We start from the raw sequence: 14,858 nt of genomic DNA on the forward strand, positions 1-14,858 counted from the left end.
TCTTTTACATTTTATTCTGTGAAGCCAGCACACCCCACCTTATGTGGATTGCTGGGGGGATATAATGTATCCCCTTTCACACTAAAACCAACAATTCTGTTACAGGAACAGGCTTACCTTCAATGGCTGGTTGCAGTGATAACTTGTATTAATTTGGTGCACCTTTACCACGGGCTGTGTTCACAGCTGCAGTAAAGGCACCTAAGGGTGCTCATTTTACCAAATGGCCCTGTCTTCTTTTTTTGCCATTTTAGTGTTTCTTGTCGTTTCTTGTTCCTTCCCCTGACATCCAGGGCAAGAAATTCCTTTGTGTGATTTTTATCTTTGGCGGGAGTCCCATGGAAGCAAGGGAGGAGTCTAAAACTCCCCAGCCCTTTGTCTTATGCCTTGCTTGAATGGGGACAAATCTCAATGGGGGCCTGGCTGTCCTGATTGGACAACCAAACCTCCCTTCTTGTAAAATGCGGGGAGGGAATGCAGAGGTTGTGCTGTAGTTCCTGATAAATACTGCAAACCTGGAAGCTGAAGAAAAGACAACTGAAACCGAAAAGGATGATGGATGAGGAACAAAAAATCAGCTGAAACGATTTCCGGAGAGCCTGCTGTAGCCCTTCTTTCCAATCGACCGGTGGACTCAGAAAATGACCCAGAGCCTGGTGAGAACCACTAGACTCAAGAATTCCTGCATTTTGAGCCATCCCACACGTTGCTGCAACCTTGCATTGCTGCAATTCCTCGAGCCATTGTGCGGTGCACAGTCTCCCGAATTTCGAATCTCGCTGAAAGTTCGTGGGCATCCTGGTGGATCTCAAGAGACCCGAAGACTCTGAAAAGTCCCCTCAACAGAGTGCTGGATCTTTGGAATGATGAGAATTCCACAGCGATTTTCAGTTTTCTTCTGTTCCTTGAAAAGGTGCGAAATCCGCAGAACTGCATTCAGCCATGAGGGAAACCTTGCCCAGAGCCTTCATCGATCCCTGCTGCAAAGTTCCTTCTGAGGTCTTGTTCTCAGTCACCACGACAAGGAATCCACTGACTGGGTATTTGGCTGCAGACCCTGAAGTCCTCCATCAATGCTGAGGTACTGTGGTGGCTTGGGTATGTACTTACCTTATGTCTCTTAGGATGTATGTGTAGCTGTGTGGTGTTTGCTGTGATGGGGAGGCCTCTCATCCAGTTCACCCAGTCCCACTGCTATAATCCTACTATGGGGTCTTCTGCGTAGCCATTGGACTCTTCTAACTCTAAAGTCGAGTACTCGCCTGTTTGCCCAGTTTTCCTAAGGAACTCCTACTTTTGCTACTAAAGAACCCATTCTGACACTGCCTGTTGGTCACTAGTCCTAATGACCCCCCTTCTGCCACTGAGAACACTCATGCTCCAAGAGTAAGGGAAAGACCCTTCAAGGGATTGGACCTTTTGCCTAGAAAAGAAAATAAGTGTTTAAAAATGACTTGCTTATAAAGAGTTGGTTGATTGGTAACTGTAACTCTTACTTATCTTGAATGTGTGATGCACTATACTCCTACGTCCCGTCCCCTTTCCTCCATATTTATGGGCCATCTCTCCGTCCTGTGGGACGGGACCGGAGCACTTTGTAAAAAGCATCCACATTTTTGTTTTCTAAAATGTGTCCTTCCTCATTCTTGCGCGGGGCCCGGCACGTGGCCGTAACCCCGCCCACCTTGGCTCCGCCCTGTGCTTCGCCCATCAGTCCTTTTCTCCGCTCGTTCGAAATTTGACACACTTGCATCTGCGGAAGATATTCTTCCCTTTTTTCCTCTCTGGCTCTCGCTAGCGATCGTGTACTAGTTTGTGTATGTCGTTCAAACTAGATTTTCCAGATTGTTCATCGCGTCACCGACGCTTCGCGAGTGCGGATCCCCATCCTCTTTGTTTAGAATGTTTGGGTCCGGATCACCGTTGGGACTCCTGTTTTTACTGCGACTCCCTTTCGGTCCGGGCACTTATGTCGGTTGGAGCAGTGGGAGGTGTTCCAACAAACTCCTCCTTCGGATTTTTAGGCCTTCATCGACGAAAAGAAGAAACGCCCAATAAGTTCTTTACTTTTCAAAGCACTCCCGGCTGAGAGACAGCTTTCCGGGTTCCTACCGGGCCGGGAGGAGCGTTGATCGCTCTGTCACCGGGGATTGCCCTGAGATGCCAGTTGGGCCTAATAATTGTACCAGAGTTTTCTCCGAGGGTCTCCGTAAGGGGCCTGTGGATACCAAAGCACGCTTCGAGGCCTCCCCTGTGGGGGCTGTTTGTAGACCCAGTTCTACTGAGTCATGGGGTAACGGAGCTCGCTCTGAGGCCTCTCTATCGGCTTCCCTCAAGAATAAGACCGGGGTGCGCCCTGAGGGCTTGGTTGGGCTTGGTGTCACCGAACGAATGTTCGAGCCCCGCGCGAATAAGGCTGTTACCGGACTGGAGTCTGAGGTCCCTTATACAGAGGCTAAAGCTACCAACATTTCTGAGGGGCCTGACAAGCCCTTATCGGTGAAGGTTTTTTCTCACCGTTCCCGCTCTGGTGGCAACACCAGATCTGTTGAGGGGGTCAAGAAGGAAAGTTCTTCTTTTACCGGCAGTGCCGAGGTCCTTCCTGAGAAGGCTAATTTAGCAGTTGGTATGTCGCAGAAACATTTCAGGCCTCATAGTACCGGCTCTGCTGAGGTTCCTTATGTTAAGGCTAAAGTTAAGACCCCTGATCCATCGACCGGGCCCACTGCATCACTTCCTCACATGCCGCAGTTCCCCCTCAGGCGATGATAAAATGGCGCCCGTTCCCGCCAGGACCACGCCTTTTTTTCCGGCAAATTTCAAACGCTCATGCGTACCGACCCCATGAGGGAATATTTCAAAGGGCTTTTTAGGGAGATATGTCCGCCCGCGCCTCCGGTTCCTCCGGTGGTTCCGCCGGCACCTCCCTTGCCTACGGTGCCTTCCCCGACTCTTCCGCCTTTGCCCCCATTGTCCCCCGTGGACAAGGCAGCGCCCGACACGGCTCAGCAGGACCCTGACCTGTCGGATGACGCGCAATGCGTTCAGAACGCCGAGGACCTGCCCCGCTCTATTAGAGCTTTTCATGATGTCATGATGCCTACCTCCAAGGAGCCAGGTCCGACCCAGCAACCCCAGAGGCAGGCATCATTTCCCCCAGGGAAGTGCCAGCGGGAAAAAGCTGGGGCCCTTTGGACACAGTCCTGGCGCCTTAGGCGCCAGGCTCATAAAGCTTAGACATGTGTTCAAGTGTTTTAATATGCACTTACATGATGCAGACCATGCTGCTACATCCAGGCCCTCTTGAGGCCTGAATGGAACTACTTTACCTGTGTGACTACTTTCCACCTGGGTGTGGTCGGGGAAGGATACATACCTGATCGGTGGAAGGATACATACCTGGAACTTCTTCCAACGCTATTTAAACCATGCCCGATCAGCAACTCACGCTTTGCGTTGTTCTGCTCCTCGCAGCTGGACGCTCACCGTGTCAGCTCCTGCATCTGGACTTCAGCCACGCCTGTCAGCATCCTGGGTCACCTGCAAAGGGAGATAAGAGAGAATTGGGGAGAAAGAAGACCTTACCTGCTAAAGCTGCATCACGGAGACATCACACCGACGATCCTGAAAGGGAAGACGTCATTTTTAAAAGCATTTCGCTTCGATCGCTGCAGCGCTGCATTTCACTCACCTTTCCTGGGCACCTCCATCTTCAGCAGCGATCATCCGGATCCGCAGCCACTTCCCAGAGCCTAGAGAGAAAAAGACAAGAACACAAGGTGAGAGAAGGAAGGGAATAGGAAAAGCTCAGTTTCCTTCTAAGACTTACCTGTTTGGTCATTCCCATTTCATTTCGGGTCCTGCCGCTTCCTGGCATTCCGGACCGCGGCCCCTATGGGGAAAAAAGACAAAGACATTGAATGAGCGAATGCAAAGACATTACCCGAACGCTCATCCAGAACTTACCTGTCATTTACTGGAACTGCACGTTTCACTTCGGGTCGGCGCCATATCTCCGGCATTCCGAAATCCGGCCCCTAAGGGGAAAAAGACATAAGCGTTAGCGCTTGCTGCAATTAGACAATGAACATTATTATTAAGCTTGAACTTTTGAACTTGCTACAGAACTCTTACAGCGCCTTACCTGAATAGTCAAGCTTATTTGAAGTCCCATCAAACCTCAATCCAGTGAAGTAACTGGGTTTCAACGCGCCCCTGCATCAGAAGCAGGATGGAGAACTCATCCTTCCAGACCCTAAGGTGAGACTTCACGGGGAATCGTGGAAGGGTATTGTGGAGGGTTGGAAGGGAGTGGGAGGCTTGAGCATTATTCCGTCAGTAGGTAATACTCACTTTTCACGCACAGGGGAATATTCCTGCGAGCCAGAGAAGCCAGAGTAGAAGGACCCTACCTGTCCATCCTCAGAGTCCTGCGCTTCACCATTGAAGAAGCATCAGCACTCGAATCCAGACCTGCGCCTCCGTGGGAATCAGGTGAGCGTGACACATGACCGGGTACTGGACATGATGTGCTTCTTAGATGATCCGGTGCCCGAGGCACCCGCTCCGAAGGAGGGCGTGCTTTCTGGGGCGTTTACCCTGTCTCCTTTGGAGCATACAGGCCTGTTCTTGCAGGACGACGTTCTGGCCGAGGTCCGCAGGGTCTGGGAAAAGCCACTTTCTGGACTTTTCGTCAATAAGAAAATTGACGCGCGATACAGGCTGCATTCTTCGGAAGAGGTGGCCCTGTCATCTTGTCCGCCCCCCTCCTCCACAGTGGTGGCTGCGGCCACTTTGCAGTCCAGGCCTGCAGCATCCTCTTCCACGACGGCTACTCGGGTTCTGGGAAAGGAGGTTAAGCTCCTTGACTCCCTTGGGAGGAAAATTCTCGCCAACTCGGCCTTGCAGCTCAGACAGGCCAATGCCGAACTGGTGTTAGCAGAGTTTGAAGAGTTCATCCCGGTCGAGAAGCTAGAAGACTTTAAAGGGGGATTATCCGACGCCAGGGTCTTGGCCGAGGATCTCCTGGAGGCTGCGGCTCATCACGTAGACACCTCGGCTCGGGGCTTTATGCTGGGGGTTACCACCTCACGACAGGCGTGGCTGCATGCCACCAAATTCTAAAAAGAAGTGCTGGACAAGGTGTTGGACCATCCGTTCGATGGTAAGGAGCTCTTACATTCTACAACAGATGTAGAGCTCACCAAGACGAAGGATAGCACTCAGACAGCCAAGTCCTTGTCGGTCCTTGTTAAGACCCCTTTCAAAACCCAGAGACTGTTGCAAAGCCGACCCTCCTCTGGCTTTAGAGGCTTCCGAGATCGGAAATCTCGCAGAGCGGATACCCCTTCGGGGAATAACCTCCATAGGCAACAACGGACTTGGTTTTTCTGCTGTTCCTCACCCTCCTCCTCAGCTTCAGGTGGCAACACCACCGAAAAACCTACAAAATGAAGGTTCTCCGCGCTCGCACAAGACCCTGGTGGGAGGAAAATAAAATAAAATAATATAGAATAATTCTTCCAAAAGAACATGAGTAATTTGTTCGCCCCAATGAGACGTGGCAGAAATGTTCTGCCACGTCTCATTGGGAGGTGTGGCAGACCATCACCAACGACAGATGGTCTTGTCAGTCGCTCAGGCGGGCTTCCGCTTACCCCTACCCTACCCCACCCTTCAACCTTCCTTTTCAGCTGTCGGCCCTCCCTCAAAGCCAAGGTTCAGAAACTTCTGGACCTCAGAGCTGTGGGACCCGTTCCCCTCGTAGACCTTTCCCAGTTCAATCTTTTCCTACCCCAAGAGAAATTCAAGATGATCCCGCCCAGCCAGATACGGTCCTCCTTGCAGAGGGGCGATTGGCTCAGTGTGGTGGATCTTCAGGATGCGTACATGCATATTCTGATTTGGAATCCACACAGGAGATATCTCCGTTTCTCTTTGGGAGAGGACTTCCAGTTTCAAGTGCTTCCTTTTGACCTCAGCTCTGCGCCGCGTGTCTTCACGAAGATGTTGGTGATTGCGGCCTATCTTTGTCTGCAGGGTATCCATGTGTATCCGTATTTGGACGACTGGCTCTTACGCAGTACTTGGCCGTTGAAAGCAGCGGGCAATCTTCAGTCCCTCCTTCAGCTCCTGTTCCATCTTGGGCTGTCGGTGAACTGGTGGAAATCTTCCATGACGGTCTCGAAGGACTTTATTTTCCTGGGTTTTCGCTGGAACACGATCGACTGCAGAGTGTACCTGACCGGGGACAGAATGGCGGATCTGTTAGCCACCTGTCGGTTGTTTGCGCAGTCGGAGAGCATGTCGGCCTGGTGGTTCCAGAGGCTTCTGGGCCTCATGGCCTTGTGCGTGTTGGCTTTTCCTCTTGCTCGCCTCAAGATGAGGCGGACTCAGATGGCTCTTCGGAGTTCTTAGCGTCAGGCTGTGGACCCAGACTCCATGCTGATAATGATTCCGGCTTCCTTCAGAGAGGACTTGGAAATGGTGGTCATCTCTCAGCAACCTGTCGGTGGGTGCAGGGTTTCAGGACCCAGCCCCTACAGTGACGATCACGCCGGACTCCTCCCTCCTGGGGTGGGGTGTGACATTCGATCCTCTTCAGGTCTCGGAACTCTGGTCGCCTCAGGACAGGCTCCTCCACATAAATCATTTAGAGCTTCTGGCAATCTTCCTAGCGCTCAGAGCGTTCAGACCGATCTTAGCCAACAAGGTGGTCCGCATACGCACGGACAATGTGGTGTCGATGTATTACATCAACATGCAAGGGGGAACCAAGTCTCCCCCTCTCGTGAATCTGTCCATCCAGATTTGGGAGTGGGCTGTGCTTCATGGTGTTTGGCTGCTTGCAGTGCACATCCCGGGCCAGCTGAAAGTCACAGTGGGTGCTCCCAGCCGGCGGACAGTGGTCAGCTACGAGTGGGAGTTGAAGGCAGAGGTCCTCTCATGGATTTTCTTGCGTTGGGGCACACCGGAGGTGGACCTCTTCTCTTCAGCGGTAAACGAGAAGCTTCCTCAGTATGCCTCCAGAGGGGGGATGGGAGCCTCCTCTCTGGGGGATGCTCTCGAGAACCCATGCACAACATGAGAGCTTACGCCTTCCCGCCTCTGCCTCTAGTTCACCGAGCAATTTCCAAGCTGAAGAACTCAGTGAACTGTTCCCTTCTACTCATAGCCCTGTGGTGGCCGGCCAGGTTTTGATTCTCAGAACTTAAACACCTGTCTGTGTTTCCGCCGATCAGGTTGCCAGTGACTCCTGATCTTCTTCACCAGGGGGAACAGCAGCTGTGGCACCCCTCCCCACAATTGCTCAGCTTGGCGGCGTGGTGCCTGAGTTCAAGTCTTTAGAACATCTTAACTGGTCTGCGGATAACATGCGTATTATCCAGGCAGCCAGGAAACACTCGACTAGATCCCAATACATAAGTAAATAGCTCAGGTTCTGTCATTGGTGTTTGGAAAAACAGTTGGACCCAAGGGGGGCTACGATTGATAGTGTTGTCCTTCGTATCCTCCTTAGCAGCGTCGGGTGTTCATGTTCTGTCATGCAGAACTTACCTTTCAGCGGTGTCCGCTTACCTTTCTACAGACCAATGCTCTTACTCCCTGTGTAATCCAGTGGTTAAGAGGCATTTTGCAGGCTTGACACGCCTCTACCCTCCAATTCGTACCCGCCGTGGGATCTAAATGTAGTCCTGACAGCGTTGTGCCAGAAGCCTTTTGAACCAATGGCCACGGTGGACCTCAAGTACCTATCCTGGAAAGTGTCCTTTTTGGTCGCCGTTACGTCAGCGAGGCGGGTGAGTGAGCTCCAGGCCTTGTCAGTGGAGCACCCCTTTTTGGTCTTTCACAAGGATAAAGTAGTCCTAAGGACAAAACCTGCTTTCCTGCTGAAGGTGGTATCTGAGTTCCATCTGAATCATTTGATCTCCCTGCCGGTCTTTTTTCCGAACCCTGCCTCAGAGGCAGAAAGGGTTCTGCATTGTCTCGATGTCAGGAGGGCTCTTACGTTCTATCTGGACAGAACATCTGAGCTTAAGAGTTCTTCTCAACTATTTGTGACTTTTGGTAACCCTCAGGGTAAGCAGGCATCTAAGGCAGCGATTTCCCGGTGGATCGCCGCCTGCATTACGGAGTCTTTCACCGTCCAAGGGCGGTAGCCTCCTAAGTGTATTCATGCACATCTGGTGCGGGGCAAGGCATCCGCGGTTGCTTTTCAGAAATATGTCCCCTGGGAGTCCATCGCTAGGGCAGCTACTTGGGCCTCCCCATCTGCATTATTGTCTTGACATGAGCTCAAGAGCTGATGCTCAGTCTGGTCAGGCTGTGCTGAAGAACCTTTTTCAGAAAGGGGATTTTCCATCCACCCGTAGTTCCGGTTAGGTGTGCTTGGGAATCTCCCATAAGTATGGAGGAAAGGGGACGGGACGTAGGAGTGTAACCAGGTTACTCACCGTAGTGACCACCTTACTCCTAGTCTAGTCCCCTTTCCTCCATACGCCCGCCCGCCGTCCCCTCTAATAAGGTTCCTCCGTTATTGCTAATAGGTCTCTGACCTGGCGATAGAAAAGGACTGATGGGCGATGCATGGGGCGGATCCAAGGTGAGAGGGGTTACGGCCGCCTGCCGGGCCCCGCGGAAGAAAGAGAGGAAGGACACGTTTTTTAAAACATTTTTTGGATGCTTTTTACAAAGTGCTCCGGTCCCGTCCCACAGGACGGAGAGATGTCCCATAAGTATGGAGGAAAGGGGACTAATGACTAGGAGTAAGGTGGTCCCTACAGTGAGTAACCTGGTTATTCTCAAAAGAATGGTTAACATCTTTTCTTTATTAGAGACTGTTTTGCCATTCTAATAGAAAATAGATGTGAAGTTATTTTTACTGTCCTGTGATTAGGTTGTGCCTCTTCCCAAAAGTAAAGGGTTGGTTTCACCAGATCATTCCTGCAGGGTAATTGTAGGAGTGTCCCCCAACTGGGTCTTGCTTCCGCTGACTTGCAGTTACCTGTTAAGAATAAGTCTGTATTAGGTTGTTGCCTACCTAGAATAGTCATTCAGTAAAGTGCAACATTAGGATTTACTTTCCCTGTGCTATCTAACGCAGAGTCAGTGGTTCTAACTTTCCCTTATAAGTCATACATCTGTCACTTGTATAGTAGGGAAAGATCTAACCTGGACTCCTTGTGAGAAATAAAAACGATATGGGTTTTACTTGACTTAAATTAGCTGTGCGCCATCCAAAAATAAGTTACCAGAGTTACTGTTTATCTCAATCAGTGTTACACTGATATCAAAAGCACTGTAAATGAATATTACAGCCTTAGGATTTATTCACCTGACATAACTGTGTGTTATCACAAAAGTAGTTATAGGTTTTTACCTGGAATAGTTGTTCCACTGTTAGAGAAGGTGTCCTTCAACTTAGAGACCCCCAGCAACTTTGACGGATTTTGAGGACTTGATTTCCTTACCTGGAAAGAGTGAGGCCCCTCCCTCCCCCCTCATGTATTTTTGTGTGTGTTTTACTCTTGTGTTCTTTGATTATGGAGCTTTAAAATAACTCCATAGGCATCTTTTCATGTGTTACACGGCACCCTCAGTGCAGTGACACAGCAATGTCTTTGTTAGACGTCCCAAAGGTTTAAATACCTTCTCTATGATAAACTGTTTCCCAGAGAATGTAAGGTTAAATTAACTTTGCTAGTCTGTTTAAATTCCTAGATCCAACACACACTGCCTTCTATAGAGTACTGGAGGGGTTACCTAGTATCCCCTGTGTCTAGAAACTCATGGAGCATTCAATGCTACCCTTTTCTATCGAAATGGTTGGTGGTAGTGGTTTTACAATAAACTACCATGATGTTTCCTGACAGAGTAAATCTCAAGAAGGACCTTCCCGATAAGAAATGGCGAAAAAAGACCTGGCCAATTTTAATAAAATGGGCACCCATGTGTGCTTACTGCAGCTGCGAACGCAGCCCGTGTTAAAAACTCCTAATGGTAGTAAAAAGTAAACCACTGCCACCAGCTATTGTAGAAAGGTTAACATAAAAATGTACTTTAGAAACTAGACAAAGGGGATACTAAGTAACCCCTCCAGCATCCGAGAGAAGGTATTTAAACCTTGGGGCAATCTACAAGACTTCCCAGTGCAACTTCACTGAAGGTGCTATATGTCACAATGTAAAAAGATGATGCCTATGGAGTTTGTCAGGCTCCATTTCCAAAAGAAACGCAGTTTAAATCACAGTAAAATACATGAGAGAGTGGGAAAAACATCTCGCTCTCTCCAGGATAAAAATGAAAAGTCCTAAAGTCCAGCAAAAGAGCTGGGGGTCTCCAAGGTAGAGAAGAATTAGAACATTTCTGAGACTTCTCCCTAGCAGCCATTAATTGTAGAAAAGGGTAACATAAAAATGTTACAGGAGAAACTAGACAAAAGGGATACCAAGTAACCCCTCCAGCACCCTATTGTAAGATGGTGTGTGCTGGGTTTACAAAGCTACAAATGTAAGTAAAGTCAGTTTCACTTCACTGATCTTGTAAACAGTAGTTATCCAAGATAATATATGTAAACCTGCACTTGGGGTGCTGTGTGTCACAATGTAAAAAGATGATGCCTATTGAGTTTGTCAAGCTCCATAACCAAAATAAGCACCGTTTAAATCAGTGATATACATGAGAGAGTGGGAAACAGGTATCTCTCTCCAGGATAAAAATTAAAAAAGTCCTAAAGTCCAGCAAAAGAGTTGGGGATCTCGAAGGTTGAAGGGAATTGACACAGAACTGAGAATTCTCTGTAACAAAACTGAATACGTGTAACAATGTATTACTAAGAGGATTTGGTTTTCCTCACCTTGGATCGCATACTGCCATTCTAAATGTGTAACATTAGGTTTTCCTTACCACAACCTGCTTACTGCCTTTCTCAAGTCTTCTTGCTTCCCTTAGAATTGTGTTCCACTATTCTGAAAAGTAACATTGGTATAACTAAATATTCCTGAAAAGTGTAAGTGTATTAGCAATAGGGTTTTACTCGCCTTGAATAGTCTGCCATTCTAAATGTGTAATACGCAGTTATTACTTCTCTTTGAAGTGCATACTGCCATTGTGAAAAGTGACTAAGTTATTGCTTACCTTTGAATTGTGTTCCACTATTCTAAAGTGTAATATAGGTGTAACTGAAAATAAAACCTTTCTGAACAGAAGTGTGGAGAAGCGGTGCAGGGGTAGTGTAATATTGACAAGAGAGAAAAGGCATATGGATAGTGTAGTGTGGTGGCGTAGTATAGTGGGGACAGGCGTTATAAGGGTTAGTGTGTAGAAAGTTTGTAGTGTCAGTGTAGTGTGGAGAGGAGGTATAGGAACGGTAGTGTTGAGAGTAAGATCTGAGATGGCGACCGCACGATATTTTGCTGAGCAAGATTCATGTGCCTGGTCATTTGCTCATGGAGCTTTAACTTATTTGTAGCACCGTACATCATGTTCTTGGAGTCCAAGCACAACGAAGCCCATAAACCGCTGAAAATCTGAGGAACAAACAGTACTGTAATTCAATTAGTCACATTTTATTTCTATATAAAATTAATCTTTTTTTACTGCGAGATTGGACATATCGCCTATTGCCTGCATATGGGTTTAGTGTGCACGTTTGTTAAAGTAACCTTTTTTAATTCTTTTTTTTTTTTAAAGATTCTGGCTCCTCGTCGTCGTCTGAGGAAAGACCAAAACGGAATGTGAAAAATGGTGAAATGGCGCGTCGCAGGCATCATTCGGGCTCAAGGACTCCATCCCCTTCACGAAGACGTCAAAAGGAGTTTTCCCCTCGGTATTGGTTAACAGCTTGTCCTAATTTTAAACTGAACTATAAGTGACTACTGTTTTAGTTCATAGCGTAATAACTTGCTATTGTATGTACAGCTTGTACTGGCCATGAGGGTGGTTATAATTTGCAAATTAGGTAACTGAATTATTGAATTATTAAACTATTAAGACTAAATGAATTTACGGAAGTATAAATATTTAAGCAACCCCAACTGCTATTGAGTAAAGATATTGTCTTTTACTGTTTTCATTCTTACTCCCAGACTATTCACATTACCAATTTTATTAAATATATGTCGGACACTGTATTTTTTAAATGGATGCTGTGGCTGTTTCAGTTTTCCGGCTGAATATTGCTATACCAATTTTCCTTTGATGCAACATAGCTATTACATACTGCTTGTGTTATGAAAGACTTCCTTAATTGTTCTTTCCTTGTTGAAGTTTTAGTCTAGTTTTCCTAAACAAGAAGTCCAAATAAGGGCTTCATAAAACCATACATCTGAGGCAGTACATAAATCCACTTAGTATAAGGCTGTACCACCTGAGAACATTTGGTAGCGTAGACAGAGCAGCCAGGTTTATCTTAGGAGGGAGAGAGGCTGTTGCTTGGTACAAAGAAATTGTAGGATGCATATGTTCCAAAGAAACCCTGAAACACTATGGTTTGTAAAATTTAAAGGGTTTATTTAAATAAAAGTAGACCAAAATAAATATTGGTAAAGGTGTAGTGTTGGAGAGAATTCTCATAATTGTGCTAATTCCCTTCACCTTAGAGACCCCCAGCAACTTTGCTGGATTTTGAGGACTTGTTTTTTTTTTACCTGGAAAGAGTGTGAGCCCACTCTTTCATGTATTTTACTCTTGTGTTCGTTGATTATGGAGTTTTAGATAACTCCATAGGCGCCGTCTTTTTAATGTGCGTTACACAGCACCCTCAGTGCAGGATCTCAAGGACGTCTTTTAGACTTCCAAAAGGTTTAAATACCTTCTCTGTAATGAACTACTGTTCCCCAGAGAATGTAAAGTTAAATTAACGTTACTAGTCTTTCCAAATTCCAAACCCCAGCACACGCTATCTTACAATAGAGTGCTGGAGGGGTTACCTAGTATCCCCTGTGTCTAAATACTCATGTAGCAGTCAAATGCTACCCTTTCCTATCGAAATGGCTGGTGGCAGTGGTTTTACAACGAACTACCATGATTTTTCCCGACCGCGAACACCAGTAGCTAGAAATCGCGGGAGCCATGTTTTTCAAGATGGCACCTTAAGCTCCTTTGTTTAAACAGGTCCTTGTCTTATTTTTTTGCCGTTTCTTTTTAGAAAGGTCCTTCCAGAGTTTGTCTCTGCGTGCCAAACCAGGTTTGTCCCTTTGTTTCTAAGCTTTTGGCAAGCTTCAGGACTGAAGACTGCCTCTGGTGTCCGAGTGTCTGGGGTGGGCAGGAAGTGAGGGAGGTGCCCGAAACTCCCTGTGCTTAGTCTCCTAGGAGACCCAAATGCACTCTGGCGTGATTGGCTGGCTGACTGTCCAGCAAGGACAGCCAGCCTGCTTGGTGAGTAACAGCTAGGCTGGAATGAAAGGGAGAAAACTGTTTAAAAGGCGAGTCTCTTGGACTGGAAAGCAGAGTCGACCACTGGAATGAAAGAACCAAAGATGAGCTAGAAGAGGACGGCTGCTGCAACTCCTGGACCGTTGGTTTGCCTGGTGAAGCCCTGCAGCAGGTCCGAATTGCCAAGTTCTTCTCAACAGAGAAGCCCATTCAAGGACGACTTCTTCCTTTTGAGTTAGTGGGACCAATCAACTCGTAAGCCACCTGGATTCCATTCTCAGAGCTGGTTCGGTTTAACCAGGGGGAAGGACACCAGCTTGTGTGCTTGACTACAGCTACTCGAACTGAAGTGACTCTGTTTTTGTCAGTGTTTTCTGACGATCCCGTGTAGTGCAGGAGTCCCCCGACATCCTCCCTCTTGTCCCCACGACTGAGGCTCAGGAACAGTGAGATCTACAGGAACTGCCAGGAACCAACGTCTTCAACTGCATCTTTTATTTATATATTTTTTTTTAATAAAAGTGGTTTATTAGTTAGGTTAACAAACTTTTACAACATCTTAAAAAGAATAACAAATCATAAAAATGTCATTGTACAGTACATAAATTCTTATGCACATTTCATAAATCAAATTGATTATACATACTCAAAAAAAAACAATAAGCAAATAGTTTTGTGCATTGTATTTTATTAGTGTTTTATCCTTATTATGTAGGAAAACATAACCCTTTACAGATGACATTCCTTCCTCTCCAATTCCACTACAAACTTCTCAAGGAACATGCATAATGAGACTATTACTTTAAATGAGTATCCCCCCATGAACTTCTTCCAGCACCATTCCCTCGCTTCTTGTGTCATCCCTAACACTTCCGGACCAATAAGAGAGTATCTTAAAGCTTCAAAGTGTGCACAATACAAGGTTAGGTGTTTTAAATTTTCTATGCAGCTATTTCCCTCACAAAATCTGCACCATGGTATCTGGCCCAGCAAATCATGCTTGTTACAGTTGATTGTTTTCTCAAACGTATGCAATTGATTGAGCTTAAATCTCAAATACAAATCTCGATATTGTTTAGCCGGAAATTTTAACAAATAAGCCTTCCGCAGTGTTCTAGCTGTAGCAAATTTTGCTGTTTCAACATATAATTTTTTTTTGTATGCATGTCTGTCAATGTAATTAGCCAGTCATACTCATATAAACGTTTCTTTACATGAGCAGAACAATATTCAAGATCTATTGGTTTTAGACCACATTCGTCAAGTTTCTTAATCATAAGATTCGAGAAAGCAAGCAATGAACTAGGTTCTCAATTATTGATCATAATTGAAAATTCCTCATAAAGCGATTGCTGGGGTGGGAATAACATCTTTCCATAATTCGTTAGTTGTCGCCAATAGAATCTGGTCGATAAGGCTGAAATACCAAACTCCTGTCTTAGGATAGAATTTGGTAATGCATTTGATAACCTTAGTACGGCTTT

At 46.7% G+C, this 14,858-nt stretch overlaps 1 protein-coding gene across 14 annotated transcripts in view; it reads left to right on the forward strand.

Annotated features, from left to right (window-relative positions):
• The window catches only part of SRRM1 (serine and arginine repetitive matrix 1), a 935,651-nt gene that overhangs the window by 610,129 nt on the left and 310,664 nt on the right, over positions 1 to 14,858 (forward strand). For all 14 annotated transcript variants that reach the window (XR_011279577.1, XM_069622717.1, XM_069622715.1 and 11 more), the window contains one exon: positions 11,692 to 11,827. Coding sequence is in view for 13 of the 14 variants with exons in the window: in XM_069622717.1 (XP_069478818.1) it covers positions 11,692 to 11,827 (136 nt within the window). In the remaining variant the exon portion in view is untranslated. The remainder of the gene's footprint in view (positions 1 to 11,691; positions 11,828 to 14,858) is intronic.

Source organism: Ambystoma mexicanum, chromosome 11, assembly GCF_040938575.1.
Source record: "Ambystoma mexicanum isolate Mex_15411 chromosome 11, UKY_AmexF1_1, whole genome shotgun sequence".
NCBI lineage: Eukaryota > Metazoa > Chordata > Amphibia > Caudata > Ambystomatidae > Ambystoma > Ambystoma mexicanum.